Below are 25,924 nucleotides of genomic sequence, written 5' to 3' on the forward strand. Positions count from 1 at the left end.
GAGCCTGGGACCTGTAGGCTCTGGAGGTGAACCAGGCAACCAGTCAACAAAACTGAACATGGTTAGGGAAAAGAAGGAGGTTGCAGAGAAAAGAAAGGAGGTTAGCAGGGGAGAGGGAGAGAGAAGGAGGAAGAGAAAATGAAGCTCTTGAGGAGTTTCTGGAACTTAACTCTCACGACGGAGAGAGGCAGGAAGGCTGTTCCAGAGGGAGGCACCTGCAGAGGATAAATATCTACCCTCTGTTTGTGAAAGCGGCTCATCCGTAGATAGTTGGAGGACGAACGGAGGACTCTAGAGGGACAGTATTTAGGAAAAGAGCACTGTAGATAGTGCAGGCACCAGCCCCAGAAGGTCTTGTGGATTATGCAGAGGATCTTAAACTTGATCCTCGCAGCTACAGGGAGCCAGCGGAAGGATTCCAGCGCCGGAGAGATGCGGCCCCTTGGCTTGAGGCCAAGGATAAGTCTTGCGGTTCTGTTCTGGATGAGTTGTAGAGGACGGAGAGTTAGAAGTAGGAAGATTGAGAAAGAGACTGTTGACATAGTCCACCCTAGAGAGAACCAGGGCTCTAGAGGTGATGAGCCGCTGGGAAAAAGTGAGAAGAATACCTCTGATGAAGTGCAGTTGGACTTTTTGGAGGTATCGGAGATGTGAGACGAGGAGGAGAGTGGAGTCGAAGATGACCCCAAGATTTATTGCCTTATTGGTAGGCGAGGAGGCAGCCCAGTGAGAAAGTGGGAAGGCAGGATCAGGGCTCCTAATGAGTACGATCTCCGTCTTACTGGAATTCAGGTAGAGATCATTAGCAGCACACCAAGACTGAATTGCGGATAGACAATCAGGGATGAGAGAGGAGGAGGAGAAGGCCGTGGGTAGCCTGAAAGAGCTGCGTGTCATCCGCATAACATGGAAAGTTAGAAGTAAAGGTGGAGCTCTTGTGGGCCAAGGGGGCCATGTATATATTGAAGAACCAGGGGGAAAGGTTATATCCCTAGGCGACACCATAAGTAGAAAGAGTGTTAGAGGAGAGAAAGGGTTTGAGTTCCACCTGAGAGGGCTTGGTGCAAGGGACGAGGTGGGTAAAGGAGAGAGAGGATAGCATGTCCTGTTTTTTGGTGGTGAAATGTGTGGCCACGGCTGAGCAAAGGGCCTGGGTAGGTGTAGTAGAGTATGCGGCTACAGTAGGGTTGGCCAGTTCCTTGCATACTTTGAAAGGGCGGCCGTGTTGTTCGATACCAGAGATGCAGGCTTGAATGTATACTCTTTTCTTGGAGCAGATGTAGAGTCTATATTGCCTATGAAGAAGGCGGCAGGCAATTTGTCAGAGAGTGCACCTTATGATCCCCATTTCCGTTCCGCTGCTCTGCACTTGCGTTTAAGGGCAGCCAAATCGGAGTCAAACCAACCGTTGCACTTTTTGGAAAACTTCAGTCGGACCCTCTTGACAGGGGCAAGGATGTCAAGAATGTTGGAGATGGAACATTGAAAGTTGGAGAGGGCTGTATCAGGGTGGGAGTCAGCTGCAGGAGTAGAGGGGGGAGAGTAGGTGGAGGCAAAGGCAGCCACTGACACTCATTTCATGGGTCAGGTGGACCTTGAAAGCAGGAGGTGGTGTAGGGTGTGCTATTGCCAAGGGAGAAGAGAGCTTAAAGGGCGAAAAGAGAAATCAGTCCATGAGAGTGACGTAGTGAGAGGAGTAGAGAGTGGGGTCTCTGTGGAAATGAGAGCATCCAAGGTATGGCCAGCAGTGTGCATTGGACCGGAGGGTGGAATGGAAAGAGAAAGGGAGTCACACAGGTGTCAGAAAGGTCCTGGAGAGTCAGGAGAGTCAAGATGGATGTTAAGATCCCCCAGCCGCAGTAGTTGGGGGGGAGAGGGAGGAGGAGAGGCGAGAAGAGGCTAGGTCAGCCCATTCCGAGAGGAAGAGGGTGGACTGGCAAGGCGGGCGATAGAAGGTAGCCAGAGTAAAAGAGGCTACAGGTGATAGAGAGATAGCCTGCAGATCAGGGTTTCAAAGGAGGAGTAGACCTGAGTGAGAATAGTGGAGACAGATCCACTCAAGAAAGATCAAGGCTACTCCACCTCCTGGCCTGTTGGGCCTGAGCATGGAGAGGATCTTGTAACGTACAGGGAGGAGTGTGTCAAAACAGAGCTGTCCTTAAACCAAGTCTCAGTAAGAGCAAGAACATCAAGGTCCACAAGTTACAAAGAGTGGCAAATGTCAGTGGAGTGCTTGGCGGCAGAACAAGAGTTTAGTGTGGCCACATGGAGCAGGTTACCACTTTTTAAAGGATTTAAGGATTTATGTGGGGGGGATGCAGGGGACAGAGATCCCCCTGCAAGCGGCAAGAGTGCCGGAGAGCTGGAGGCAGAGGAGGCAAGGGAGCTACAGATGCAGTGGCAGTGGGTGGCCAGGGCACAGGGAAGAGGTTGACAAGGTTGTCAGTGTAGTTCGAGTAGCCAAGGGAGCCTGTCCAGTTGAGAGCGACAAGGGTGAGTTGTGAGCTAGGTGGTGAGGTACATAGGAGGCAAGGCAGCCAGTGTGGGCATAGTTGGCAAGAAAGCCTGGGCGGTCGTAGAGGCAGGTGGCAAGAGAGCCTGTGAAGAGGAACAAGGAAAGTTGATAAGGTGAGAAAGGAGCCTATCAAAGAGTAAGAGGTTGGGTTGAGACCCTTGTATAAGGATGGTGCGTTTCGATAGACATTTATGATGACCAGCAATTTTAGACTACTTGAATTTCTCCAAAGAGTCATCCGACTTCTGTCCGAAAAGTATCTCCCCCTCAAAAAGCATGTCAAGAAGGCGGTTTTGTACATTGGGGAAGAAGCCGGAAGTTTTCAAATATGCCTGCCTTCTCATAGCTACTGCCGACCCCATGGAGCAACCAACACAGTCAGCAATATCAAGGTCTGTTTGCAATGACTGCTTGGCAGTTTCCATCACATCCTCCAACAGCTGTATAAATACGTCATTCATATGACCTTCCGGGACGTATTCTGCTGCATGCTCTAATGCCACAAACCGTAAGAAAACTTTGCGATACTGCAAGCTAAGTTTGTGGCGTTAAGAGCCATGCTGCCGGAGGTAAACACCGTTTTGGCCAAAGCGTCAATCCTTTTCCCTTCCCTGACTGTAGGGAGATTCAACATGGATGCCGTGGGCCTGGAGGATATAGTGGCAGCCTGATCTAAAAGGCCCTTCCGGGTAAGGGTGTGTTGAGAGTAAGGAGGGATCCCCTCTTGCCGGCCTGTACTTCCCTGTGACATTGGTTCTCGAAGGGGAAAAGTGCATGGGGTCCGCCAGATGGAAGCCAAAGGGTCAGCTATGGCCTGATTGAAGGGCATGTTGTGTTCAATAGCCAGGATGTCCGTCAGGTCATACCCTTGATGGGGAAATTACAAGTTACTCACCCTAGTGACTAACTTTTAGTCCTTAGTCCCCTTTCCTCCATACTGTATGGGCGTCCCTTCCTAAGGACGGGAGACCGAACCTTTTTCACCAGAAAAACCTTCTTCCCCTTTAAATTTAGAGGCGCATGGGGGTGCGGCCCTGGGAGCATGCGCTACCCTGACTCCGCCCACCAGCACCACTCCTCATTCCGCATTGACGGCCGACAATATTTATCATTGCCTAATGAGACCAGTATTATTAGGGGGGAGGATGGTGGGATGTATGGAGGAAAAGGACTAATAGTACGTTAGTCACAAGAGTGTGTAACTTTTAATTACTCTTATGTCCCATCCCCTTTCCTCCATACAGTATGGGCAATTACAACTGAATGTAGCCCCAGGGTGGAGTGAAGACCCTCAAACAGGTTCCTCAGAACCACCTGTCCGAAGGCTGCGTCTGCGTTCGAGCCGGCATCCAAACAGTAATGCTTACAGACAGCTGGAGGGGTGGCCCAGGTAGATGCCCTGCTTATGACCTGCCACGGAACCTGCCAAAAGAATGCGATGGCCGTGGCCTTGGCCCCGACATCATGGCTGTGCATAGGCCTTCTTGATGGCTGCAACCATCCACCTTGCGATGGAGGCCTTGGATGCCTGATACCGGGTCTGGAGTCCCCAAAGCTGACAGAGTGCGTTTGACTTGCAGAAGCGCTTGGTCTTATCCAGATAGAATTTCAGAGCGCGTCTGACATCTAGACAGTCCAAGACTGTCTGAGCCTCGTCCTTGGGGTCAGCGAAAAATTTAAGTAGGACGATTTCCTCATTTAGATGGAATGCAGAGGGTACCTTAGGTAGGAACGTCGGGTGAGTCCGCAAGACCTTATCCCTGTGAAAAGTGGTATAGAGTTCTGAAGCCGCCAGAGCCTGGATCTCACTAACTATGCCAGCAGAGGTGAGTCCTACTAGCAGATCTGTAATGATGGTGACCAGCTTGATGTCCTCGGACGCCATTGGCTCGAAAGGTTTGTGCGCCAAGGCGCCCAACACCACATTGAGGTCCCACTCAGGGTGTGGCTTCTTGATGGGCGGTTAAAGCCTGGACAAGCCCGCCAGAAGTTTCTTGACTATCGGGTTGGAAGAGGAGAAGACCTCCTTCTCTGAATTTCTGTAGGCCCCAATGGCTGCCAAATAGGCGCAACATATGTCCACCTGTATGCGTGAGTGGGCATGGTGTGCCAAGAAAGAGAGCACATCGTCCAGTGTGCCCGTCAGGAGGCTGATCTCCTTAGAATCTTCCCAGTGACAGAACCTGCTCCATTTACTCCTGTATTGGCTCCTAGTGGCCTTGCTCATAACGCCCTGGATGATCTCCAGATTAGCCTGAGCTCTGGTGCTTGAGGGTGATCTGCTCAGGAACCACGTTGTGAGGGCTAATTTCTGAGGAGCGTGGTGGAGAACCCTGCCCCCTGCTAGGACAGGAGAGGTGCTGGACCCAGCAGAAGATGAATGGGTGCTCAGTCCGAGAAGCTGAGCAAATCGGAGAACCACGGTCTCGCCGGCCACCAAGGCACTATCACTATGATGCTGAGGTGACAAGCTTCCTTTATCTTGGGGAGTACCCAGGAGATCAGGGGTGTGGGTAGAAAAGCGTAGGCCGTCATGCCCTCCCATTGAATCTGCATGGCGTCGCCGAGGGAGCCGGGGCCTTGTCCCTGCCAAGAGACAAACTGATGGCACTTCCTGTTCTTCCAGGAGGCAAAAAGATCCACCTGAGGATGGCCCCATGCGTTGAAAACCACCTGCAGCATCTGGTCGTTCAATTGCCACTCGTAACTGTCCGCTCCCATCCTGCGGAGTCTGTCCGCTTCCAAGTTGGCCTCCCCTGTGAGGTGGACAGCCCTGGAGGTAGACGGCCCTGAGGTAGATGTTTTCCAGGGCACATTCCCACTGCGGAGGGGACCTGGTACCCCCCTGCTTGTTGATATAGTACATGCTAGTGGAGTTGTCGGTCTGGATCTGGACAGTCCTGCCCTCGATGAGCGGATGGAAGACCTGAGGGCTAGCCAAATGGTGCCGAGCTCCAGCCAGTTGATATGCGACTCCTGCTCCTGCTGGGTCCAGACTCCATGGAAAATGTTGCTCTCTAGCCCTCTAGGGAGGAGTCCGTTGTAATGGTAACCTGCGGAGCCGGCTGCCGGGATGGCATGCCTGTCCAGAAGATTGCAGTCCTTGGACCACCAAGGACTGCAATCCGCCTTCTCCCCACTGAAGTCTGAGTGGGGAGAAGGCGGTATTCTGACCAGCTCCGCTTGGGAGTCCTTCTCCTGATTCCATGAGGCTGCGAAGAACAGCTGCACTCTCCTCATCCGGAGCCTCATGTGCGGCACGGCCAAGAGGACCGCTGCCATGATACCCATAGGTGCTGGTACCACGAAGCCGAAGTCACTGGTCTGGTAAGGAAATGCGCACAGGCTCTCTTGATGGCCATAATCTTGTCCTCCGAGGGAAAACCTTTCTCGGAACCGGTATCCAGATGTGGCACAGGAAGGCGAGAGACTGCGTTGGCTACAGCTGAGACTTCTTGAGGTTGATGGTAAACCACAGGTCATTGTGTGTACTCATAAGCACAGAGGAAGTGTTGCCAATCCCCTCCGGGGATCTCGCCCTGACGAGCCAGTCGTCCAGGTACGGGTAGACATGGTGGCCCTGAGGAGGGCTGCCACTGCAATCATGAGTCTGGTAAATACCCTGGGGGCTGAGTTGAGGACAAAGGGTAGCACCTTGTAATGGAAATGACAGCCCATGATCCTAAAGCGTAGGAAGCAGCGATGGGCTGCCAAATCAGGACGTGTGGATTGACGTCCTTCAGATCCAGGGAGCACATCAAATCTCCCTTGTCTACTGTCTCTGCAATGAGTGCTGGCGTAACCATCTTGATTTTATTAAGAGGGAGGGAGATGTTGATGGTGGAGAGAGCCAACACAACTCTTGGGCCAGCCTGGTTTTTCTTTTGTATGGCGAAAATCCTGGAATAGAAGCCTAATCCTCTCTGGGAGGCTGGTACTTCTTCCACTGCCTGGCTCTCGACAAGCGACCACATCTCCGCCAACAGAGTTGCTGTCCAAATCTGTAGGAGCGGAGGGGGAGTGCTTGGTGTCATGAGACTTGGTAGTGCTTGAGCCTCCGGATGTCATCCCTGTAGCAGAAACGCCGGCCTGCATGTTGGGGGCTCGCACGTGGGAATCCGATGGATCCTGATTGCCCTCGCTGTCAGTTAAGACATCGATGCTGCCATTGTTGGAGACTCGCACGACGTCCATGGCGGCCTCTGCCTGCATGGTGTGGTGGGCCCAGCGTTTGGTCTTGCGGTCCTTTAGGGTTTTAGGCCTGAACAGTTTACAAAATTTGCACTGTCCCTAGGTGTGATCCCTGGGGAGACAAAGATTGCACACCCGGTGCAAGTCTTTCCAGAGGAACTTCCTACTACAGGAAGGGCAACATTTAAAAGGGGTGTTTTCCATGATGTATGGGGATGGCAGCCTGGCGAAATAGATGGGAGTAAAGGGGAATATACGTTGCTTTAACAAGACTAGAATATGAACCTCCCCTTGCTCTCCCTACTGTGCAGGGCCGAGGCCCGGTGGGGCCTTCAGAGGCTGTAGACAAAGGATCGTCGAGACAGGTGTTGCTGTCGTTGATGATTGAAACTGGTCCTTGAAGCCATTGCTGAAGATCTTGCAGTAAACGGATATCGAAAGTACAGAAAGAAATACCAGAATTAAACTTTTTCCAAATAATGGTGTCAGCCAAGAAGGAACTCTTCGATCTGCGTCCCACTATGATGGCAGAAGAAATCAATCTGAGGGACTGCGAAGTGTGAAGCACCATGGGTACAGTAGATGTTACACTAAGGATAGTATTACTGGCACGCCCTGTCGATGTCCCTTTTCGAGTTTTGAAAACGAAAACTAATACTCTGCAGCTAGCACTAGATGTCAGCCTATGCATAGCATGTGTTCTCAGCAGATTCCACAAGCCTCTGAAATGCATATATATATAATATATATTTTACGGGTAACCAATGCACTTAGTGCTCCATGCTTTAAAATGCATGCTAGTAGATGATCAGATGTTTAGGACTACAATTCCCATCAGCCCTATGCAACAAACGCAATGGTGAGAGTTCATGGGAGTTGTAGTACACAACATCTGGAGAGCTGAAGGCTGCAGACCCCTGCACTACAATGAATGTGTGGGCAACTGGGTTCTTAACACTAGATATCCGAGCTAGAATTTTGTTCTCAAACGCAACATCATTTTATAATTTCTTTGTGGAGAGTCCTGCTTTCAATTTAGAATCCTCTTGAGGAATAGGTAACTAAGGTTTATAAACCCACTCCTCTTTTCACACAAAAAGATGCCCAACTATCACTACCTAAAAGAGGACAGGCAAATGTCCCTTCCCTCCGTACCTCCCCTGTTTGTCATACATCCAACTTTCACACAGTGTAATGAAAATATACCCGAAACTCCCTACGAAGGCTATTTTCTTACAGTAAATGGGTATTTATTAATATACATTGCTATCCTAATCACTAGCAGGCCACCACACTGTCTCACCGTGAACTGAAATAAAGGCTAGAATAACAGGAAACCAAAAAAACTCTTCATAAAATGTTTGATATCAAGATGCCATGGCTTTTTCAATTATATTGTATTAGCTTGACCAGTGCACTCCCTTACCTTCTGTTACCAACAATATTATCCTTTATACACAACCTATTATTGACAATCCCACTCTTGACACGGGCTTGACATTACCAGAATTAACATTCTCGAGTTCCCTGGGGTATAGCGATGCCCAGGCAAATATGTCACCAAACTTTCAGGATTTCTGCAGCATGTTCTCAAGGCACTCATGCATACAACATTAACTTGTTTACTAACAAGGGGGCGTGGCTACGAGGGCCATGTAGGAGGACGTGATCTGGAGGAGCTCCCGAGATCCTGAAATGATCCGGGCGTAAAAGTGCGCAACGATGGGCCGATGACTACTGAAAATATACATGTCGGTGTGTGAATGAGTGGACCATGCTTGGTGAATTTTTGGAAGGTGTAGGAGGAACGGCGGCAGAGTTCTGTGCAGAAAAGACAAGAAGCGCCGGAAACAAAAGCAACACAAAATGGCCGACCAATGTCCGGAACAAAGGAAGGAGCAGGCCGCACGGTGATAGAGCGAAAGAGGCGTACTGGGTGCGCATTTGTCACTTGTGCAGAATACAGGTCCTCTGGGTCATGTCTAATAGAACGATGAGGCAGAAGGCGAAGCAGCCCACCATGGACGACTTTGCTAAGTCGTCCCCTGGTCAAGAAAATGCCAAGAGCAAGGATAAGTCGCCTGCAGGCAGCATGACTGCAACGGGCACCAACCAAGAAGTCCTAGCTGCGATTTCAGACTTAAAGGCGGCCTGGGAAGCCAAACTCGAACTAGCCATCACTGAGCTGAAAACGGCACTGGACCTTAAGGTCGGAGAGGTGCAGGAGGAAGTTAATCTACTCCGGCAGGACATCAGGGCCTTGGCGGAGCGTACGGAGACCCTTGAGAAGGAAGTGAGCCCTAATACCGTGGATTGTGCCTCCCATAAGGCCGAATTGCATGCCCTGATACAGAGAGTGGGCAACTTGGAGGGCAGAGCGGAGGAGGCGGAAGGACGCGCCCGACGAAACAACATCTTCATCGTGGGCCTGCCGGAGGGATTGGAGGGCCACGATCCCACAGAGTTCATTGAGTCCATGCTACTGCAAGAGATACCAGGAGGTACCCTATCTCAAGGATTTGCGGTAGAGCGGGCACATAGGGCTCTTACAAGGAGGCCGCCGCCAGGAAACACGCCTAGGCCGGTAATAGCCAAAATTCTTAATTACCGGGACCGTGAGAGGATATTGGAACACTTCCGCAAGGGAGGAACGATTATAGGAGGAGCGGCAAACATCACGGCTTACCCGGACTATACCCTGTCGGTGCAGCGTAGCCGCATGAACTTTGGGACGGTAAAGCGGAGACTAAGAGAGGCGGGCCACAAATACATGTTGCTGTATCCGGCAAAACTGAAAGTTATACATAAACACAAAACTTTGTTTTTTGAGGCCCCAGAGGATGCTATGGGATGGCTCGATGCGCAGGGATGTCCCAGGGAGTCTGGAGTTCGGACGGAGAAAGAGCATGGAAGAGATAAGTAATGCACGAGGAGGATGCCACAAGATGGCGCGGCACGGATCCATGGGACTTGAATATAGTCATTTCTGCAACCTTCAGCAGAGGAGGTCAGACTGTTACACTAAATGTTATGAGCACTGTAATTATTATTGAATTAATGGGAGCCTTGCAGAGCGGATCTCTCTACCCCACAGTATTTTTAGTTAAGTGGCCATTAGGGCGACTTCACCCTACTAGGCTCTGGGCATTGTTTGGTGCTTTCAGGACTAGATGTGGGGGTGCCTGAGTTCCGTGAACGGAGCTGGGCAACAGTTGGGGTGTGTGGAGTGGGGGAAGGGAGGGGAGGAGGGTGGGGAGGAAAGTTGGGAAGTTGTTGTGTACATAGTTAAGGGTATTTTGAGCTTGTACAGGAGGCTACAAGTAAAGGTGGAGAGCTATATCTGTATCACGTGGGCGAAGGGGATTCGCTACATGGAAGGGAAGAGGACACTCATGAGCTATGGGGGACCTTAAGATCGTAACATGGAATGTCAGGGGACTCAACAGTTACTTAAAGAGAAACAAAGTCATGATGTACTTGAAAAGACAGAAGATTGATATTGCGTTGTTGCAGGAAACACATCTGACCCGGCAAAAACTGGAACTGGTGGGGAAGAAGTGGAGAGGTACTGTAGTAGGCTCTCCGTATTCTGCCTACGCTAGGGGAGTGCTGGTCTGGGTAGCACCGCACGTTCCGCTCCAAATTACACAAGAGGTGGTGGACACGGAGGGGAGGTTGGTCATATTAAAGGCTTTGGTGGAGGATAGAGAGGTGTGCATTATAAATACATATGCCCCCAACCAAAATACTGTGGCATATTTTAGAACCCCGTGTACTCATTTGGGCGCGTGTATGGGAGGAGCGGTTATTTGGGGAGGGGATTTCAACTGCGTGCTCAACCCCAAGGCAGATAGATCCAATGATAAGATTGATAGGCCCACCCCAGCAGCCAGGGTATTGCAGACATTACTGGACGACTTCGGGCTGGCAGATGTTTGGTGGCTGAAACACCCTAATGAAACACAGTACTCGCATTACTCAGCCCCGCAACAACTGCATACGAGACTTGATTATTTTTTTGCCACGCCGGAAGTGGTGATAGAGACCACCCAAATAGACTACAGAGCGAGGGTCCTGTCGGACCACTCGCCTCTGGTTCTGAGCTGGCAGCACTGCCGCCCCAGGGCGCGGATACCGACGTGGTGCCTCCAGGCAGAGGCGCTCCGGGACCCGGTCTTCAGGGAAGATATCAGGGATGCGATCACACAGTACTTTGAGGAAAACACAGGTAGTGTGGACTCAGCGTGCACGCTCTGGGAAGCCTTTAAGGTGGTGTTGCGGGGTGCTGCTATTGCTGAATAAAAAGGCCTACATGGTGGGGTCCTAACGGAATTAGAGAAAGCGGAAGTGAAATTGGAACAGGAAAGCAACAGGGCAGGAGGGGATGCGGAACTTGTACTCGAACTACAGCAGCGGTGTGCAGAGCTTTGGGAAAGGCTCTGCAACCTTAATTATAAGAAGTATGTTGAGAGGTAACATGCAGGTGGGGATAAAACTGGCCGCTTGCTGGCGTGGTTATATAAGAGCGAAACCACCAGGCCCCCGATTAGGACGATAACTAGAGAAGACGGGGACGTAGTTGACACCCAAGAGGGAGTCAACGAGGCATTCTTAGACTATTACAGGACATTGTATGAGACATTGTATGAGGACAGAAAAGGGGACAAACGAGAGGATATAAGAGAAACTCTAAAAGACATGAATTACCTAGGATTAGTGCTGAAGAAAGGGAGGAGCTGGACACACCGATTACCTTAGAGGAATTGGATGAGGTGGTGAACCAGCTGCCCACCTGTAAGACCCCGGGCGCGGACGGATTCCCTAGCGAGTTTTATAAAACATATAGAGAGGAAGTACTCCCCCCTATGCTAGAGATGCTCAATGAGTCTTTTGAGATGGGTCGGCTGCCGGAATCGCTTAGAGAAGCGTTAATTGTGCCGCTTCCTAAGCCCAACAAGCCAGGGTATAGCTGCGGCTCCTATAGGACTTTGTCAATGTTGAACCAGGATAGCAAGATATTGACGGCGGTCCTAGCCAATAGGCTGCGTAGAGTTATTAGCAAACTGATACACCTAGACCAGACAGGTTATGTCCCCAGCAGAAATATAACCCACAACCATAGGCGACTCCACAGGGTGATTGAAGAGGGGAACAGGAGCGAGGGGGAAATGATGGTTGTGTCCCTAGACGCAGTCAAAGCTTTTGACTCAGTGAGGTGGCCATGGTTGTTGAAGGCCCTGAGGGAATACGGGATGGGGCCGGGCTATGTTAGGTGGGCAAAATTGCTATATAGTGAACCACTGGCCAGGGTGCGCACAGGATCGGTGATATCTGAGAGATGGCAACTTAGCAGGGGCACCAGACAAGGGTGCCCCTGGTCCCCGATGTTATACATTCTAGCCCTGGAGCCCCTGGCAGTGTACCTCAGACAACAATATGACATGATAGGTATTGAGGTAGGGGGAGAGAAACATCTAATATCCTTGTATGCTGATGATTTGCTACTATATCTGAAATATCCGGAAGAAAATCTTCAATATATTCTAGAGGTTATGGAAAGGTATGCAGAACTGTCCGGCATAGCTGTGAACCCCCAAAAATCGAGCATGTTCCCATTGGGAAGCTACAGAGGAACCAATGTTGTCTGTACCATGGGCGGTTGCCAATGTGATCTGTACCATGGGCGGTTTATTCCTTCCGCTACCTCGGAATAGAGGTGTATCACACGGTAGAGAAGGAACACTTACATAATACCGAGGTGGCTGTGGGAAAAGTCCGAACAAGTATGAGGTTTTGGGAGAAGTTACCGCTGGCGATGATGGGACGGGGGGCGATGCTCAAAATGGTGGTCCTGCCCAGGCTGTTACATTTCTTCAGTAATATACCATACTTGATACTCAAAGTTTTTTGTCAAACTGAATAGCATGTGCAGAGACTTCCTATGGCATGGCACTCGAAATAGTGGCACTATGGAAGCTGCAGAACTTCTATGATAGAGGGGGCATTAAGCTGCCAAATTTTGAGGCCTATTATGTGGCTGGTCAGTTGCAATATGTAACTAAATGGCTTTCTGATGAGGTAACTCCTGAACTTAGGCTGTTTGGACAGGACTGCACTCCGTTTTACTTAAAGGAGATTATTTGGTTGCCTAGACCTGAAATGGAAGAACGCCCGGGTATGATGTTGCTTGGGTGGAAGATGTGGCGTAGAGTATGCCGACTGAGGGAGAACCCGTACCCGTGTTCCCCACAAGTGCCGCTAGTGGCCTTAGCAGGGGAAGACAACCAACTAAGAATGATTATCAGGACCTATTGGGAATCGGTCGGGCTGGTCACATTGGGAGATGTATGGCAAGAGGGGACCATTAAGGATTTCGAAGAACTGGGGGAAGAGGCAGGCTTGCACAGAGGCCAATATGTCACGTATCTTAGGCTAGTCCAGATTATTCGTAAAACCTGGCCAGAGACTGTACTGGCGGAGGAGCCAGACGCCATTATGGGGACAATATATGACACATCAGAAGGAGGTCACGAGATCTCTAGATTATATGAGATGGTGATGACCAGGGTGGGGAAGGATTTGACGCATTTGAGGTTGGACTGGGAAGCGGAGGTGGGAGCACAGATGACCGATGGGATGTGTGAGCGTGCTATGGGATACCACAAGAAAGTGTCCAGAAACGCCAGATTGCAACAAATACAGTTATACTTAACGCATAGAACCTATATGACCCTGAAGAGAATATCCAAGTTTGTAAATGCAGGAAGACAAGCATGCCCAAAATGCGATAAAGAAGACGCTGATATGACACATATGTTCTGGTCCTGCCCAGTGATTGAAGGTTTTTAGGGGGAAGTGGCACGAAAATTAGCGGATAAAGGGGTCACGCTCAACATAGATACGGCCTGGGCTTGCCTGTTGGGAGGGTTTCCCAGACCACGGAATACTAAACATGTTGGGAAACTGAGGGACCTGGCATGTGTGCTTGCAAAAAGAAGGATTGCCATGGGCTGGAAGCAGTGCCACAAGCCACGGGTTGAGGTTTGGTGGCGGGATTTGCAAAAATGGGCGGAGGCTGAAACGGTAGTATGGCAGGAGGCATGTAGCAAGAGCGGGGAGGAAGAAGTGGGTAACCTGATGGCATGGAGAGTGTTAGTAACAGGACTGTTTGGCACAGTAATGGATTCCGCAGCTTCAGAAGAAAGTGATACCGCATGCAGCAGATACAGAATGAGAAACGCAAACAAGCTCTTGAAGGGGGAGGGATTGGGGGAGCAGTAGTACGCATTAATTGATGTTCATGTGTCTGTCGCAAATAATGCTGCTAGTTTGGTTTGTATTGTTCATTTGTTTCTAAAATAATAAAAACTTAAAAAAAAAAAAAACTTGTTTACTAACAATTCGCCAAATCGGACATAGAAAATTGCCACTCATCAAAGCACGGAAGGACGACACCTCTTCATCTCTTATGCAGAACTACGGTCCATGTAACAGGACTGACATGAACCCATGTTATCACAAAATATTCTTTCCCCACTGAATCCCTCCCTTTGTTTGTAGCATCTATTTCCCACTTTCCCATCCTCCTATTTTCCTCTTCCTCATTTTCTTTTCTACAGCATACTAGGGTCTGGATATCCCTAGTGGGGAAGCTGTATGCTACTCCTGGAACAAGCCTAGGAGCTTTGATACTAATACAGCGTTGATTTGGCATAGTATAACACTATTTGGCATAACATGTGGACCAGACAGCATATGACTTGTACTGGCATACGGTCCCACAAGAAACGTGCAGATCACCTTTGTTAATGCAGTGAACTTCGCATGCCACAAAACATTAGGTACCTGAATAAAGTTTAGGGTTTGAAATTGATGGGAGCTATTTAGCTCCTATTTGTAGCATCAGAGAGTCTTGATTGCTTGATACCAACAGCTAATAGGAGCTACCTTGGATTCCTCAGTCCAAATCGTGCCATACAAACATACATATATGATATGAACTATATATGTTTGGGGGGTATTTTGAGGAGAATAAAGGACATAGTTATAGGATATTTAAACAATAATGGATGGTATATAATGGGCAAAAACTTTGAGTTTGTATGAGTTGCAGTGCGCTACTTACTAGCTTCATAGTACCCCAAATGTAGCTCCTACCTACTGGGTGATGCCTGATACCCTGGGGTGGCTTTTAGCTCCTAGTGATCAAATCTTTTTTTTTTAAACTTCTTTTTATTATTAGGCAGCATGGCAGCATAACAACAGGCGAACAGCGCCCAGCAAATATAGATTAGCATTACAGTTCATGATATGGTCACATAAAGATTACATACAATATGATACGGGCACAGAGATTCAATCCACATATGAGGGAAAGTAGTTAAACCAAACGATACGGGAGGAGCTCTCAGACCAGTGAGAAGGGGGGGGTGGTGGGGGATCCACCGGGAATATGCCAGACTAGTGAGAAGGAGCAGGCGGGGAAGCCACCGGAGAGGTGACGAAGTCGGACATGTAGGAACGGAACCTAAGCCAGACGTCCCTAGGCCTGGAGTGAGTGGGTTGCATGTGTGCCCAAGTTTCCTCGGTGTCAGAGGCCCAAGTGACCGCCCTCAGCCATTGGGCATGCGTGGGGGGAGAGGGGCGAAGCCAGCAGAGCAAGATGGACCGAACCGCTAAGAGCATGCAGAGGCCGGCCAGCTTCCTGGAGTTTCGAGGAAGGCCCGGGAGGTCGTGAAAAAGGCACAATGCAGGGGAAGGATCGATGGGGTGATCGAGCACAGCGGAAACCGTTGAACAAACCATACCCCAAAACTGTGAGAGGCGGGGGCAGGACCAGATCATGTGGATGTAGTCCGCATCAACATGCCCGCAGCGGGGGCAGCTAGACGAACGCCCGCTGGACATGCGATGCAGTCTGGCCGGGGTGTAGTGGAACCTGTGCAACACTTTAAACTGAATGAGTTTAAATCGGGAGTTAAAGGACACCCGGTGAGTGCGGTTGCATAAATGTGCCCAGCGATCGTCCGATATCTCTACCCCCAAGTCTTCCTCCCAAGACCCCCTAAGTTTAGCAAATCCTGGAAAGGATCTGGACTGTAGCATGGAGTACAACCTGGAGATTTTGCCTTTCATGGGTGAAGGGGAAGTGAGCTCCTCAATGGCCGGGTCGTCTGGTGGTATCGCAGGGAATGTTTGATAGTTGCGCTTAAGGGTCCTTCGGAGAGACGCGTATTGAAGCCAGACGCTCCGGTCACTTCTCAAGGGTAGGGGGAGATCAGCCCACTCAATGAATGGCCCTGGTCAAACACGTCCCGCAACAGCTCGTAGCCTGCCTCGGCCCAGCGACGAACGGTAGATGGTGCAACCTGAGGAACCCCCGGGAGGAAGTTCCAGAGGGGAAGGTTGCCGTGGAAAGCCTGGGTTATTCCGAGCTGTTTCCATGTTTTGGCCAATGCCAGGGATGTGCAGGCGACCGGACTCTGTGAGTCCAGTACCTGAGGAGCGGGTTGAATAAGTAAGGAGCGGATTTCGCGGTCACAGACCGCCAACTTCTCGAGCCGGACATGAGGGGGGGGGGTCAGTTGTGTCGAACCAATAAGAGACATATTGAATTTGAGATACCAACCAATATCTGAGAAAATCCGGAGCCCCGAAGCCCCCCCTAGCCATGGAGGTGGACAAGGTCTCATATTTAAGTCGAACCGCCCCCGAGTGCCAGAGGAAGGAGGTAATTGTGCGAGTCAAGTCTCGGAAAAAGTCTGCGCCTGGCCACAAGGGTACGTTGGCAAACCTGTAGAGCAACTGAGGTAGCACCACCATTTTCAGTAGACCCATTCTGCCCGCAAGAGAAATCGGGAGCTTGTCCCAGGCTGCAACCTTAACGGACAGATGTGAAAGGTACTTCCGAAAGTTCTCTTCGAGGGTCAGTGTCTGTTGACGCGTCACCTCTACTCCCAGGTAGGTGAATGCAGATTGAGCCCAAGTGAATCCCAGAGTGTCAGGAGGGGGAAGAGTGCACTCCGTGAGTGGGAAGAGGGTGGATTTCGAGCAGTTCACCCTGAGGCCCGAGACCCGACCAAAGTAGATGATATCCTCAAGGACCGGAGACAAGTTAAGAGATGGGGAGCGGATGAACAGCAACGCGTCGTCCGCGTATAGGGAAACTATGTCTGCCTTCCCGGCAGAACGGAGGCCTCTGTGAGCATGGCGGTGACGAAGCATGTCCGCAAACGGCTCCATGGCAACCGCAAAAACCAAGGGAGAAAATGGACACCCCTGCCTTGTTCCCCTGGCGATCCCAAAGAGAGGAGAACAGTGGTCGCCCGTGCGGACTCTAGCCACAGGAAGCGAATAGAGTAGCCTGACCCAAGAGAGAAAGGAGGGACCAAATTTACAGTTTTCGAGAACCCGCCAGAGGAATTGCCATGATACCGAATCGAAGGCCTTTTGCATATCCAACGTGGCCGCCACAGCCGAAGTCTCCGGGCTAATTCTGTCAATTATGTTGAATATACGCCTCAGGTTCAAGGAGGTAGACCGCCCCGGAACAAAGCCCGCTTGATCGGGGTGAATGATGGATGGAAGGATGGGAGCTAACCTTAGGGCCAGGGCTTTTGCGTATATTTTGGCGTCGCAATTTATGAGGGAGAGTGGGCGGTACGAACCACAACGTGAAGGGGGTTTACCAGCCTTTAACAATACAGTGATCGTGGCCTCACGCAGTGAGGGGGGGAACACGCCTGTCTCCACCGACTCCTCCCACACTGCCAACAAGTGGGGAAGGAGAAGTGTAGGACTTATAAAATTCAACTGGGATACCGTCCGACCCGGGAGCCTTCCCGGAGGATAGGGAATCGATAGCGTCGGAGAGCTCCTCCTGTGTAAGCGGAGAGTCGAGAGAGCCCGAGGCCTCAGGGGATAATGTTGCCAACGGAAGGGAGTCGAGAAAAGAGTCAATCTCCTCCACTGACACCTCGTCTGAGTTGGAGTATAGGGACCCGTAAAAGTTGAAAAATTCCGTGTTGACGTCCCGGGAGGAGACAGCCAAAGAGCCGTCCGGTCTCTCAATCCCGGGAATGTGTGGGGAACCTGTCTCGTGTCGGATCAACCTCGCGAGGAAGCGGCCAGGGCGTTCGCCCTCACCGTATTTCCATGCGATGCCTGGGTTATCCAGAAACTTCTGTTCACGGTCGGCTAGGGAGCGAAACGTGTCCAGCTCCTCCCCGATGGCAGCTAGGTTACCCGTGGTAGAATCGAGTGAACATGCAGCCTCCAGTGACGACAACCTAGCTTCACTCAAGGCTATATCTCTCCGAATTGACTTAAGAACCCCGTTTTCCTTGGAGAGTGCAATCCCCCTGACATAGGCCTTAAAAGATTCCCACAGCGTGGCAAGCGATGATACCGAGCCCGTGTTCAGCTCAAAGAACTCCACGATTGAGTCCTCGAGCTCGGAGTGGAACTCTGGATCGAGCAGGGCTAGGGGTTTCAATCTCCAGCAGCGGGACCGGCCAGGATCAGGGGCCCAACTCACGGTGATGGTCACTGGAGAGTGGTCGGACAAGGTTCTGGGTAAAATCATTAGTTGTTTCACGTCCTTGACCAAGACATTGGAGATCACCCAGCCGTCAATGCGGGAGTATGAGTCGTGGACTGAGGAATAGAATGAGTAGATGCGGGAATCGGGGTAGAAGAATCTCCATGCATCCACCATGGCCAACCGGGGCAGGGATGATAATGCAGCATAGGCTGCCCTGGAAAGATGACGGGGCTTGGACCCAGATCTATCAAGGGCTACATCGAAGATAGTATTGAAGTCACCCCCCCAGAGAATTGGTACAAGGGGGAAGCCATCTAGGAGAGACGTGATCTGTCTGTAGAACTCCGGGTCATCGAGATTGGGGCCATAAATATTCAACAAGACCACCTCCCTCCCTTGAAGCGTAGCGTGTAACAGAACATACCTGCCCAGGGGGTCAATGTGTGAGGAGAAGAGAGTGAACCGGAGACTCTTATGAATGAGAGTCATGACCCCACGACTTTGAGTCGAGTAGTCGGTGAAGAATCTATGAGAGCCCCAGGTCCTGGCAAATCGGACGCATTGGGCTGATCTAGCGTGTGTCTCCTGCAAAAAGAGGATCTTGGACCCATGGCGCTCGGCCTGCAGCTGGAGTTGTCTCATCTTTCTATAATTCCCCAACCCCCGTACATTCCAACTCATAAAGGTTAAGTCCCCCTCAGCCATAGATGTGGTAGTGGTAGAGTCGAAAAAGGTGACCAGGACCAGTGGGTGTGTGCTGCGCCACGGTCCGCCTTTGCTGCCAGTGCCAATTTTCTAACAATAACACCCCTAACATGTCCCACCCCCACCCACATCCCCCTCCCAAACAGAGGAATGACAATCCCAAACCCCTTCAGCCAAAACCAAACTAGCGGCATCATCGCCTGGGTGCCTGCAGGCCGTGCTGACCGCAGCGCTCCGGGCTGCAGCGGAACCAGTATAGCTCGAGGTGCAACTGCAATAACTTATACAACTTAGGAAAGGCATTTTGCATTTAGCAGTATAGCACATAGTTGAGATAAGAGGAGAATCTTGAACAAGTCGAATCCGGGAAAGAGGATCAATGCGGCATCAGTACAGGGGGAAGGCCGGGCCCGGCCGCCCCCCAAACGGCCCAGAGGGGGAAGCTGCAAGACTGTAGATAGAAGGGGGAAGTCAACCTGGGAAGTGTTCATCCATAAATTTGGAAGCCTCCTCCGGGATCGTGAAAAAGAACACCTGGTTAGCATGTTCTATGCGCAGTTTAGCTGGGTAGAGCATGGCATATTTGATGGAATGATCTCGTAGCCTGCGCTTCACAGCTTGGAAAGTCTTACGTTCCCGTTGGACGGTAGTCGAGTAGTCGGGGTAAAGATGAATTCTCGCTCCCCCCAGTAGCAGCTCGCCCTTGACCCTCGCGGCTCTGAGTAGGGTGTCCCGGTCCCGGTAGTTCAGGACTCGAGCGATGATGGGGCGGGGTGGAGCCCCAGGCTTGGGTTTGGCGGAAAGGGCACGGTGTGCACGCTCGATAGCAAAATGAGGGGAGAGCTTGGGTGAGTCCAGAAGCGTCATTAACGTGTGCTCAACAAAGTCCTCCATTGGCTCATGGACTTCGTCCTCAGGGACCCCAATTATACGCAGGTTATTGCGCCTCGAGCGGGATTCCAAGTCTTCGTTCTTCTTCTCCACCTCGAGGACTCGGCCGGAGAGAGCGACAAACTCAGAGCGCAGTGCTCCCAATGCCTCCTCGGCAGAGCCGACCCGTGTCTCGACCTCAGACACGCGACCATCAGTCCTCTCCATGTGGGCCTTGATCGAGGATATTGTACCGTTCATGTCATCCAGTTTTGAGTGTAGGGCGGTGAAGCCCTCCCTGATGAAGTCCATCATGTTTTGGGGTTCAGGTGTCACCGCGGACGATGACGCAACAGGTGGCTGCTCAGTAGGGTCCTCCGGAGCTCTCACAGCCGCCCTCGCAAACATGTTAATGGAGCTTTGCTTCCTCGCGCCTCCCTTAGTCATTTTGACAAGGGTGATGGTAGTGTGGGGTAAAGAAGGGGGGGGGATCGCTAGCAGCCCCTAGTAGGAGACGGGGAGATCCCAGGCCGCGAGAGCCGATACTCCAGGTAGGGTGCGTAAGCGAAAGGGGAGCGGGGAGCGGTCCCGAAGTGTAGGCCGCAAGGCTACAGCCCGACTGGGAGGGCGCTGAACGCGGCGGCAGGGGGCCTTGAGGGCGGGGGTGCCTAAAGATGGAGGGTAGGAAGCAGCGATGTTAGCGGCACCCTTTCGCCAAGTAACAATCCGGGTGTAGGGACAGCAGCTTCAAGGCGGCGAGGCGAGGAGAAACAAGCCCCCAGTGAACGGTAGGGTCGCTCAGGGCGTGGGATTCCAGACGTGCGAGGGCAGTGAGGGCCCAGTGGCTTCCCAGCGGGGGGAGAGGGCCACTGGGCCACAAGACAAGGAGCCACGAGAGTCAGGGCCCCCCAGGCGGATCCAGACGTCACCGACCGTGGGCCTCCAACAACGCCGCAGGGACGTCCCACCAGAGAGGGGCGACCCCGGAGTCACAAGGCAGGGAGGCAGGTATCCAGGCCCAACAGTCCACGAAGCCCCCCCTGCGCACCCCAGGAGGCCGCAGCGCTCCGGCAGCGAGGCGCGTGCAAGCTGGGGGGGAAGGGTCTCCACAACCCCCCCGCCGGATTCCACAGGAGAAGAAAGGAGATCCCACGGCGATTCACCAGGCTGGGGGGGGAGAGGCAGGCCAGGAACAGCGAGAATAAAAGCACGGCCCCCCCAGCCGAGCACAGATGCAGGGAGAGTTTGTGCGCCTTCCGCGGGGTCACCACAGGAAGGAGGAGCGGCCAGCAAAGAGCGAAGTTCCCCAGCAGCACGTACCTGAGAGCCGCGCCGCTCCAGCAGCGCAGCGTGTGCTGTCGGGGGGAAGAGGGGGCCCTGGGTCTTCACCACGGGCTGCGGAGCCGCGGGGGCGGCAGGGAGGCCCCGATGTAGCGCAGGCAGGCAGCGGATGCAGGCAGGGTGGACGCACCGCTGGGCCGACGTCCCTCCAGGGACCCGGGAGCAGCGACTCAGCAGGACCAGCGGCCTGGCCGGCGGGTCACGGTCCCAGGACTCCGACGACCCCGCCGCCAGGAAGGTCGAGGCGCGCCAGCTCCCACCGATGCCCGGCGAATGCGAGGAGGAGCGCGAGGAGGAGCGCAGCAGGCCCCCGGCGGGAACGACCACCCTCCGCCGGGGCTGGATTTCAGGCGCGGAGGAGCGCCGCAGGAAGGGGGATGGGCAGCGTGGAGTCGGGGATGCACTTCCCGGCTCCGATTCAAAGCGGGATCAGATCCCCAGGATCCCAGAAGCAGCGGGGGAAAAGTCGTGTGCTCCGCGCCCGGCTGTAATCCGTGGAAACCTCCTAAATCAGGATTTGGAGGTCCGCCCGCCTCGGAGCACACGTATCAGGCGGCCATCTTGCTCGGCGCCCAACAGCGCCCCCCCTAGTGATCAAATCTTAATTTCGCTCCCTGAAGTGTATATGCTGCACTTTTTTTAGATGCTAGATTATTTGTGAATCAGACTCTAAATGTACTGTATAATATGAGGGGCCCAGATTATAGCTGTTTCCTCGAATGAAAACATTTATGGCAGCTATTAATCCATTAGGATTTATAAGGCAAATCTGTCCATATAAGCAAATAGAAAGATCCTACATCCAGCTATGCAGACAGCACAGCTTGCTTATTAAAGGGCTTCATTAGGAGTATGATGGTAATTGCACTTGTTTTTTAACTACCACCTAATTATGACAGGTGATCGCACTGGATATTTCCTGAATGGGGGAACGTTAAAATTAGAACATCAGGTAGATATTGGTTACTTTCTGCAGTAGGTCTACAAAGCAGGACATATTTCATGCAATCCCAACTCATAATCAAGTCGTATTTTAAACAGGAGGCATGCATTTGCAATGCCACATTTACACTCTTAATAACTAACTCTCATAAGGAGACCATTACAAAGATGTTCAGAAAAACCTTAAACACAGACACAGCTTTGTAGTAGAACATTGTTAAAATCATACAATTTAAAGACAAAAATAATAATATTGCCTACTGGATACTATTTGCGAATTTGAGCCTAAATATCAGGTATATACATATTGGTGATTATCTAAGACATTGATGCTACAACTACTTTAGGAGGCAGACACCTTTTAAAAGAGACTACAAAAGATACGTATTTAAAAAGACACTATGAACCATGAGATAGAAACATTTTTTGGTTAGCTATTATTAAATGAATGTACATTATATATAAACCTTACAGGCCTCGAAAATTCTTTAAAATACCACTAGACTTGCAGGTCTAGGAACTTAGTTTACCAACTCGACCTAAGAGAAATGCATTCAACCCATGGAGACGTGACAAAAAGGTTGCCAGCATTTTCTGCAAAATTGTCCATGTTACCATAGGGTCACTTCATGTTTGGTGCACTGCTGTCACCCAGAAGACAGCCATGGAGTGACATATTTGACATTTACTGCAAACAAAGTTTGCCTGCAGTAAATATCAAATAGAAGTTTAAAAACATCGCAGAATTTTATAACATTCGCCATTAAGGCCAAGTACCATGCAAATGGTATTCGACCTTCATAAAAACTATTCCACTCTGCGAATAGTCGAGCAGATTTTGAGAGGCCTACAAAACATACATTTTCCTCTAGAAGGACCGGATGGCCCAACGCAAATAACCATGCTGACTCTTGAATATCAATTCAAGGGTGTTTATTTAAAATCTCAATTGTCCGAATGGCTAATTCTTCTCTTCAATCTCTTGGGGGTTTTAATATTGGCACTAGGGCCGTCTCTTTACTCTGTATACTTCCCCAGGCTTGGGACGCCACCTCAGACATCCCTACCGGGCTGTTAGTTCAGGGTTACCGAACAGTAGACTACTGTCTCTTCTCACTACAACTAAAGGTGTTATCCCTAACTCGTTGGCTATCTGACCCCCTAGAGAACCTCTAACTCTCCCTCTCCCATAAATGGTTAGTTGCGGGGAAATATGGAATGGTGACTTCTTTTAGCCATCGTCACATACACTCCTTGCACAACCTCTCACTCCTGGCCCTTCACTAATCTAACCTCATAAACTTATCTCCTCCCACCACGTCACCGTCCCTTTCAATCCATCACTCTGCCTTTTCACCTCCACCCTTCGATCTTACTTCCTTTCCCACTCCTGTTCTCATTAACGATTCTACTCCCAACTATCCTATTTCTGTTATTCCTTTACCTCCTTCCTCTCCCTCTATTTCTTTAACTCTTACTATTATTCTAATACTAACTCCTCTTCAATTCTGCACCAATAGCTACTTCTATTCTCCCACTCACTGTCCCCACTCCGCTACTATTACTACCACTCTCTACCACCTTCCAGATTACAAAAGGATATGTTGCTCTGCACACCACTCTCACTATTACAAACCTCTCTAGGATATGGTGCCCTGCTAACCTTCTGTACTAGCCCCTGTTTAACCCTCAGGCACTCCCAGGGATATGTTGCTCCCAGGGATATGATGCCCTGCTCACCCAGGGATATGGTGCCCTGCTGACCCTTCTCCTACTAACTCCCACTCCACCACTAATTTCCTTTGCTCGCTACTTCCACCAACCACTACTTCTACTCCCAACCACTAGTACCTGCGCCACTACCAGTACCCCACTCTACTACTCCTACTCCCATTTTACCTCTCCTGCTCACACTCCTCTTTCACACAAACACTTTACAGACCCACTCTGTAACAATATCCTCTTCACTCCAAAACGCTCTCGCCTTCACTGGTCTCTGGTCTCTCGGACGTCCTCCACCTCCTCCTGTCCTCACCCAACTAACCCACACTTGCACATTCACACAGGCTTAAACACCCCACCCCCCTCACAGGATTGGCCACTTACCTTAACCAATAACTTACCTGGCTCCAGGGGGTGTGACAGGGGATGGGCAAAGAAGGGCTTAAAAGGGCTACTAAGTCCCACCCCTTTTCCAACATGAATCCTGCTGCGGTACCAGGACACTGTATTCTTCATAAAGTCTGTAGGCTTTTGAAATTAATTATTGCCCAGATCCATGGTGGTTTAGTGAGTAAGGCCTCATGGAGACTTTAATATATTTCGTTATCTCCTTTTCAAGGGCTACAGCTGACTCTCAGCTGGAGCCACGTTCACAGCCAGTTTTGTGAAGCTTGGCGGCACCCCGTGACAGGAATGCCGCCTCTGCTCTGCTGTTCTCTGGCATGCTGTGCCGCGCTGCGGCGACTTGCCGATGTCTTCTACGTCGTTGCAGGTAAGGAGGGGTGTGGAGGGGGTCTGCCCGCACTAAGAACCCATGGGTATGGGTCATGGGTGTTGTATCCCGCCCCTTCCGCCCCCCTCCCTTGACAGGGCCACAATGCTGGCCCTGTCACAGTAGGAATAAACACTTAGATGTTTATCGTAAAAAAAAGTACCTAAAAACATTTTTCTGTTCCGGCAAACAAAGCGAAACATATTTCAGGCGATGGTAGTCAGCAGCTATAGGGCAGTAAATGGAATAAGAACACAGTCATTATGGGAAAACGTCCTGCAACTAAGGTAGCTTTTATCACTCTATCTGTATTTAACAGCTGAAATCCAGTACTACCATGTCTGTATTCCAATATAAGTGCTTGCATCTAATAGAGACTGCTTTATCTCCATGATTGAACATTCTTCTTACCTCTCGATGAACTCTGATGAATTCACGGGGATCACCCTTGGCCCATGCGGGAAGCAGCACATTTCCAAGCCTTGTCCCATTTTGTTTGCATCCTAAAAATAGGCAATAGTTAAAATCTAGAAATACATGCCACCATGTTAAAACAATTAGCACCCACCACCAACACCCAGCAAGAGAAGAAAAGATCATCACCAAACATTTGGACACCGTTTATTTCAGTATGGTAAGTTACTGGAATTTAGGCGTGAAGTTCGGGATTTAGCATTTTCTACCTTGCAAAAAGACTAGAGACCTTTTTTTGATGACCGTCCTTTTTATTGGCAACATTTTAGTATATTGACCTATTATTTTGCAACTATTCATGAGTTTATATTGTCTTCACTAGACACTATTATTGCATTTTTCAGCTGAAACAGGTAAGTCTATACGCTGTTTTGTTAGAGGCCTTTTCCTGTACATGAGGGCCAATAACGATTCTGCACTGATCAACTTCTCTTTACTGGGCTGAAGCGCTAGCAATAGTTATTGTAGTAAGAGCTCAGTTTTTAGTTGCTTCTGAAAAGTCAGGTGCATACTTATGTTTCTTATTAACAAGGGAAAGTTGCTCTAGAAGGTTGCTGGATGCACAGAGAATTATCACCTCAGTACAATCAAGGTACTAACCACTGACATGCATTTTCGACAGGCGATTTCTAGAGTTCTTGCCCTGAAGAAAGGGTCTTCCCACAGGATGGAGATATGGCAAATATGCTTTTCCCTGGGTGTCTTAGTTTGCATTTTTCCTTAATGACATCTCTGAAGCCTGTGGCTTGAGAGATGTCGCTTTAGGGGTTAAGCACAAATATTCAACCCCTCCACGTTAAGCACGAGCAATCTCACTATTTGCAAAAGGTAGCAAAAGAGACACAAAAGC

General features: G+C 50.6%; 1 protein-coding gene across 5 annotated transcripts in view; it reads right to left on the reverse strand.

Moving 5' to 3' along the window:
• Window positions 1-25,924, reverse strand: part of WDFY3 (WD repeat and FYVE domain containing 3) — a 2,538,776-nt gene that overhangs the window by 306,166 nt on the left and 2,206,686 nt on the right. For all 5 annotated transcript variants that reach the window (XM_069630405.1, XM_069630406.1, XM_069630403.1 and 2 more), the window contains one exon: window positions 25,012-25,103. In XM_069630405.1, coding sequence (XP_069486506.1) covers window positions 25,012-25,103 — 92 coding nt within the window. The remainder of the gene's footprint in view (window positions 1-25,011; window positions 25,104-25,924) is intronic.

Source organism: Ambystoma mexicanum, chromosome 6q (assembly GCF_040938575.1).
Source record: "Ambystoma mexicanum isolate Mex_15411 chromosome 6q, UKY_AmexF1_1, whole genome shotgun sequence".
Classification (NCBI taxonomy): domain Eukaryota; kingdom Metazoa; phylum Chordata; class Amphibia; order Caudata; family Ambystomatidae; genus Ambystoma; species Ambystoma mexicanum.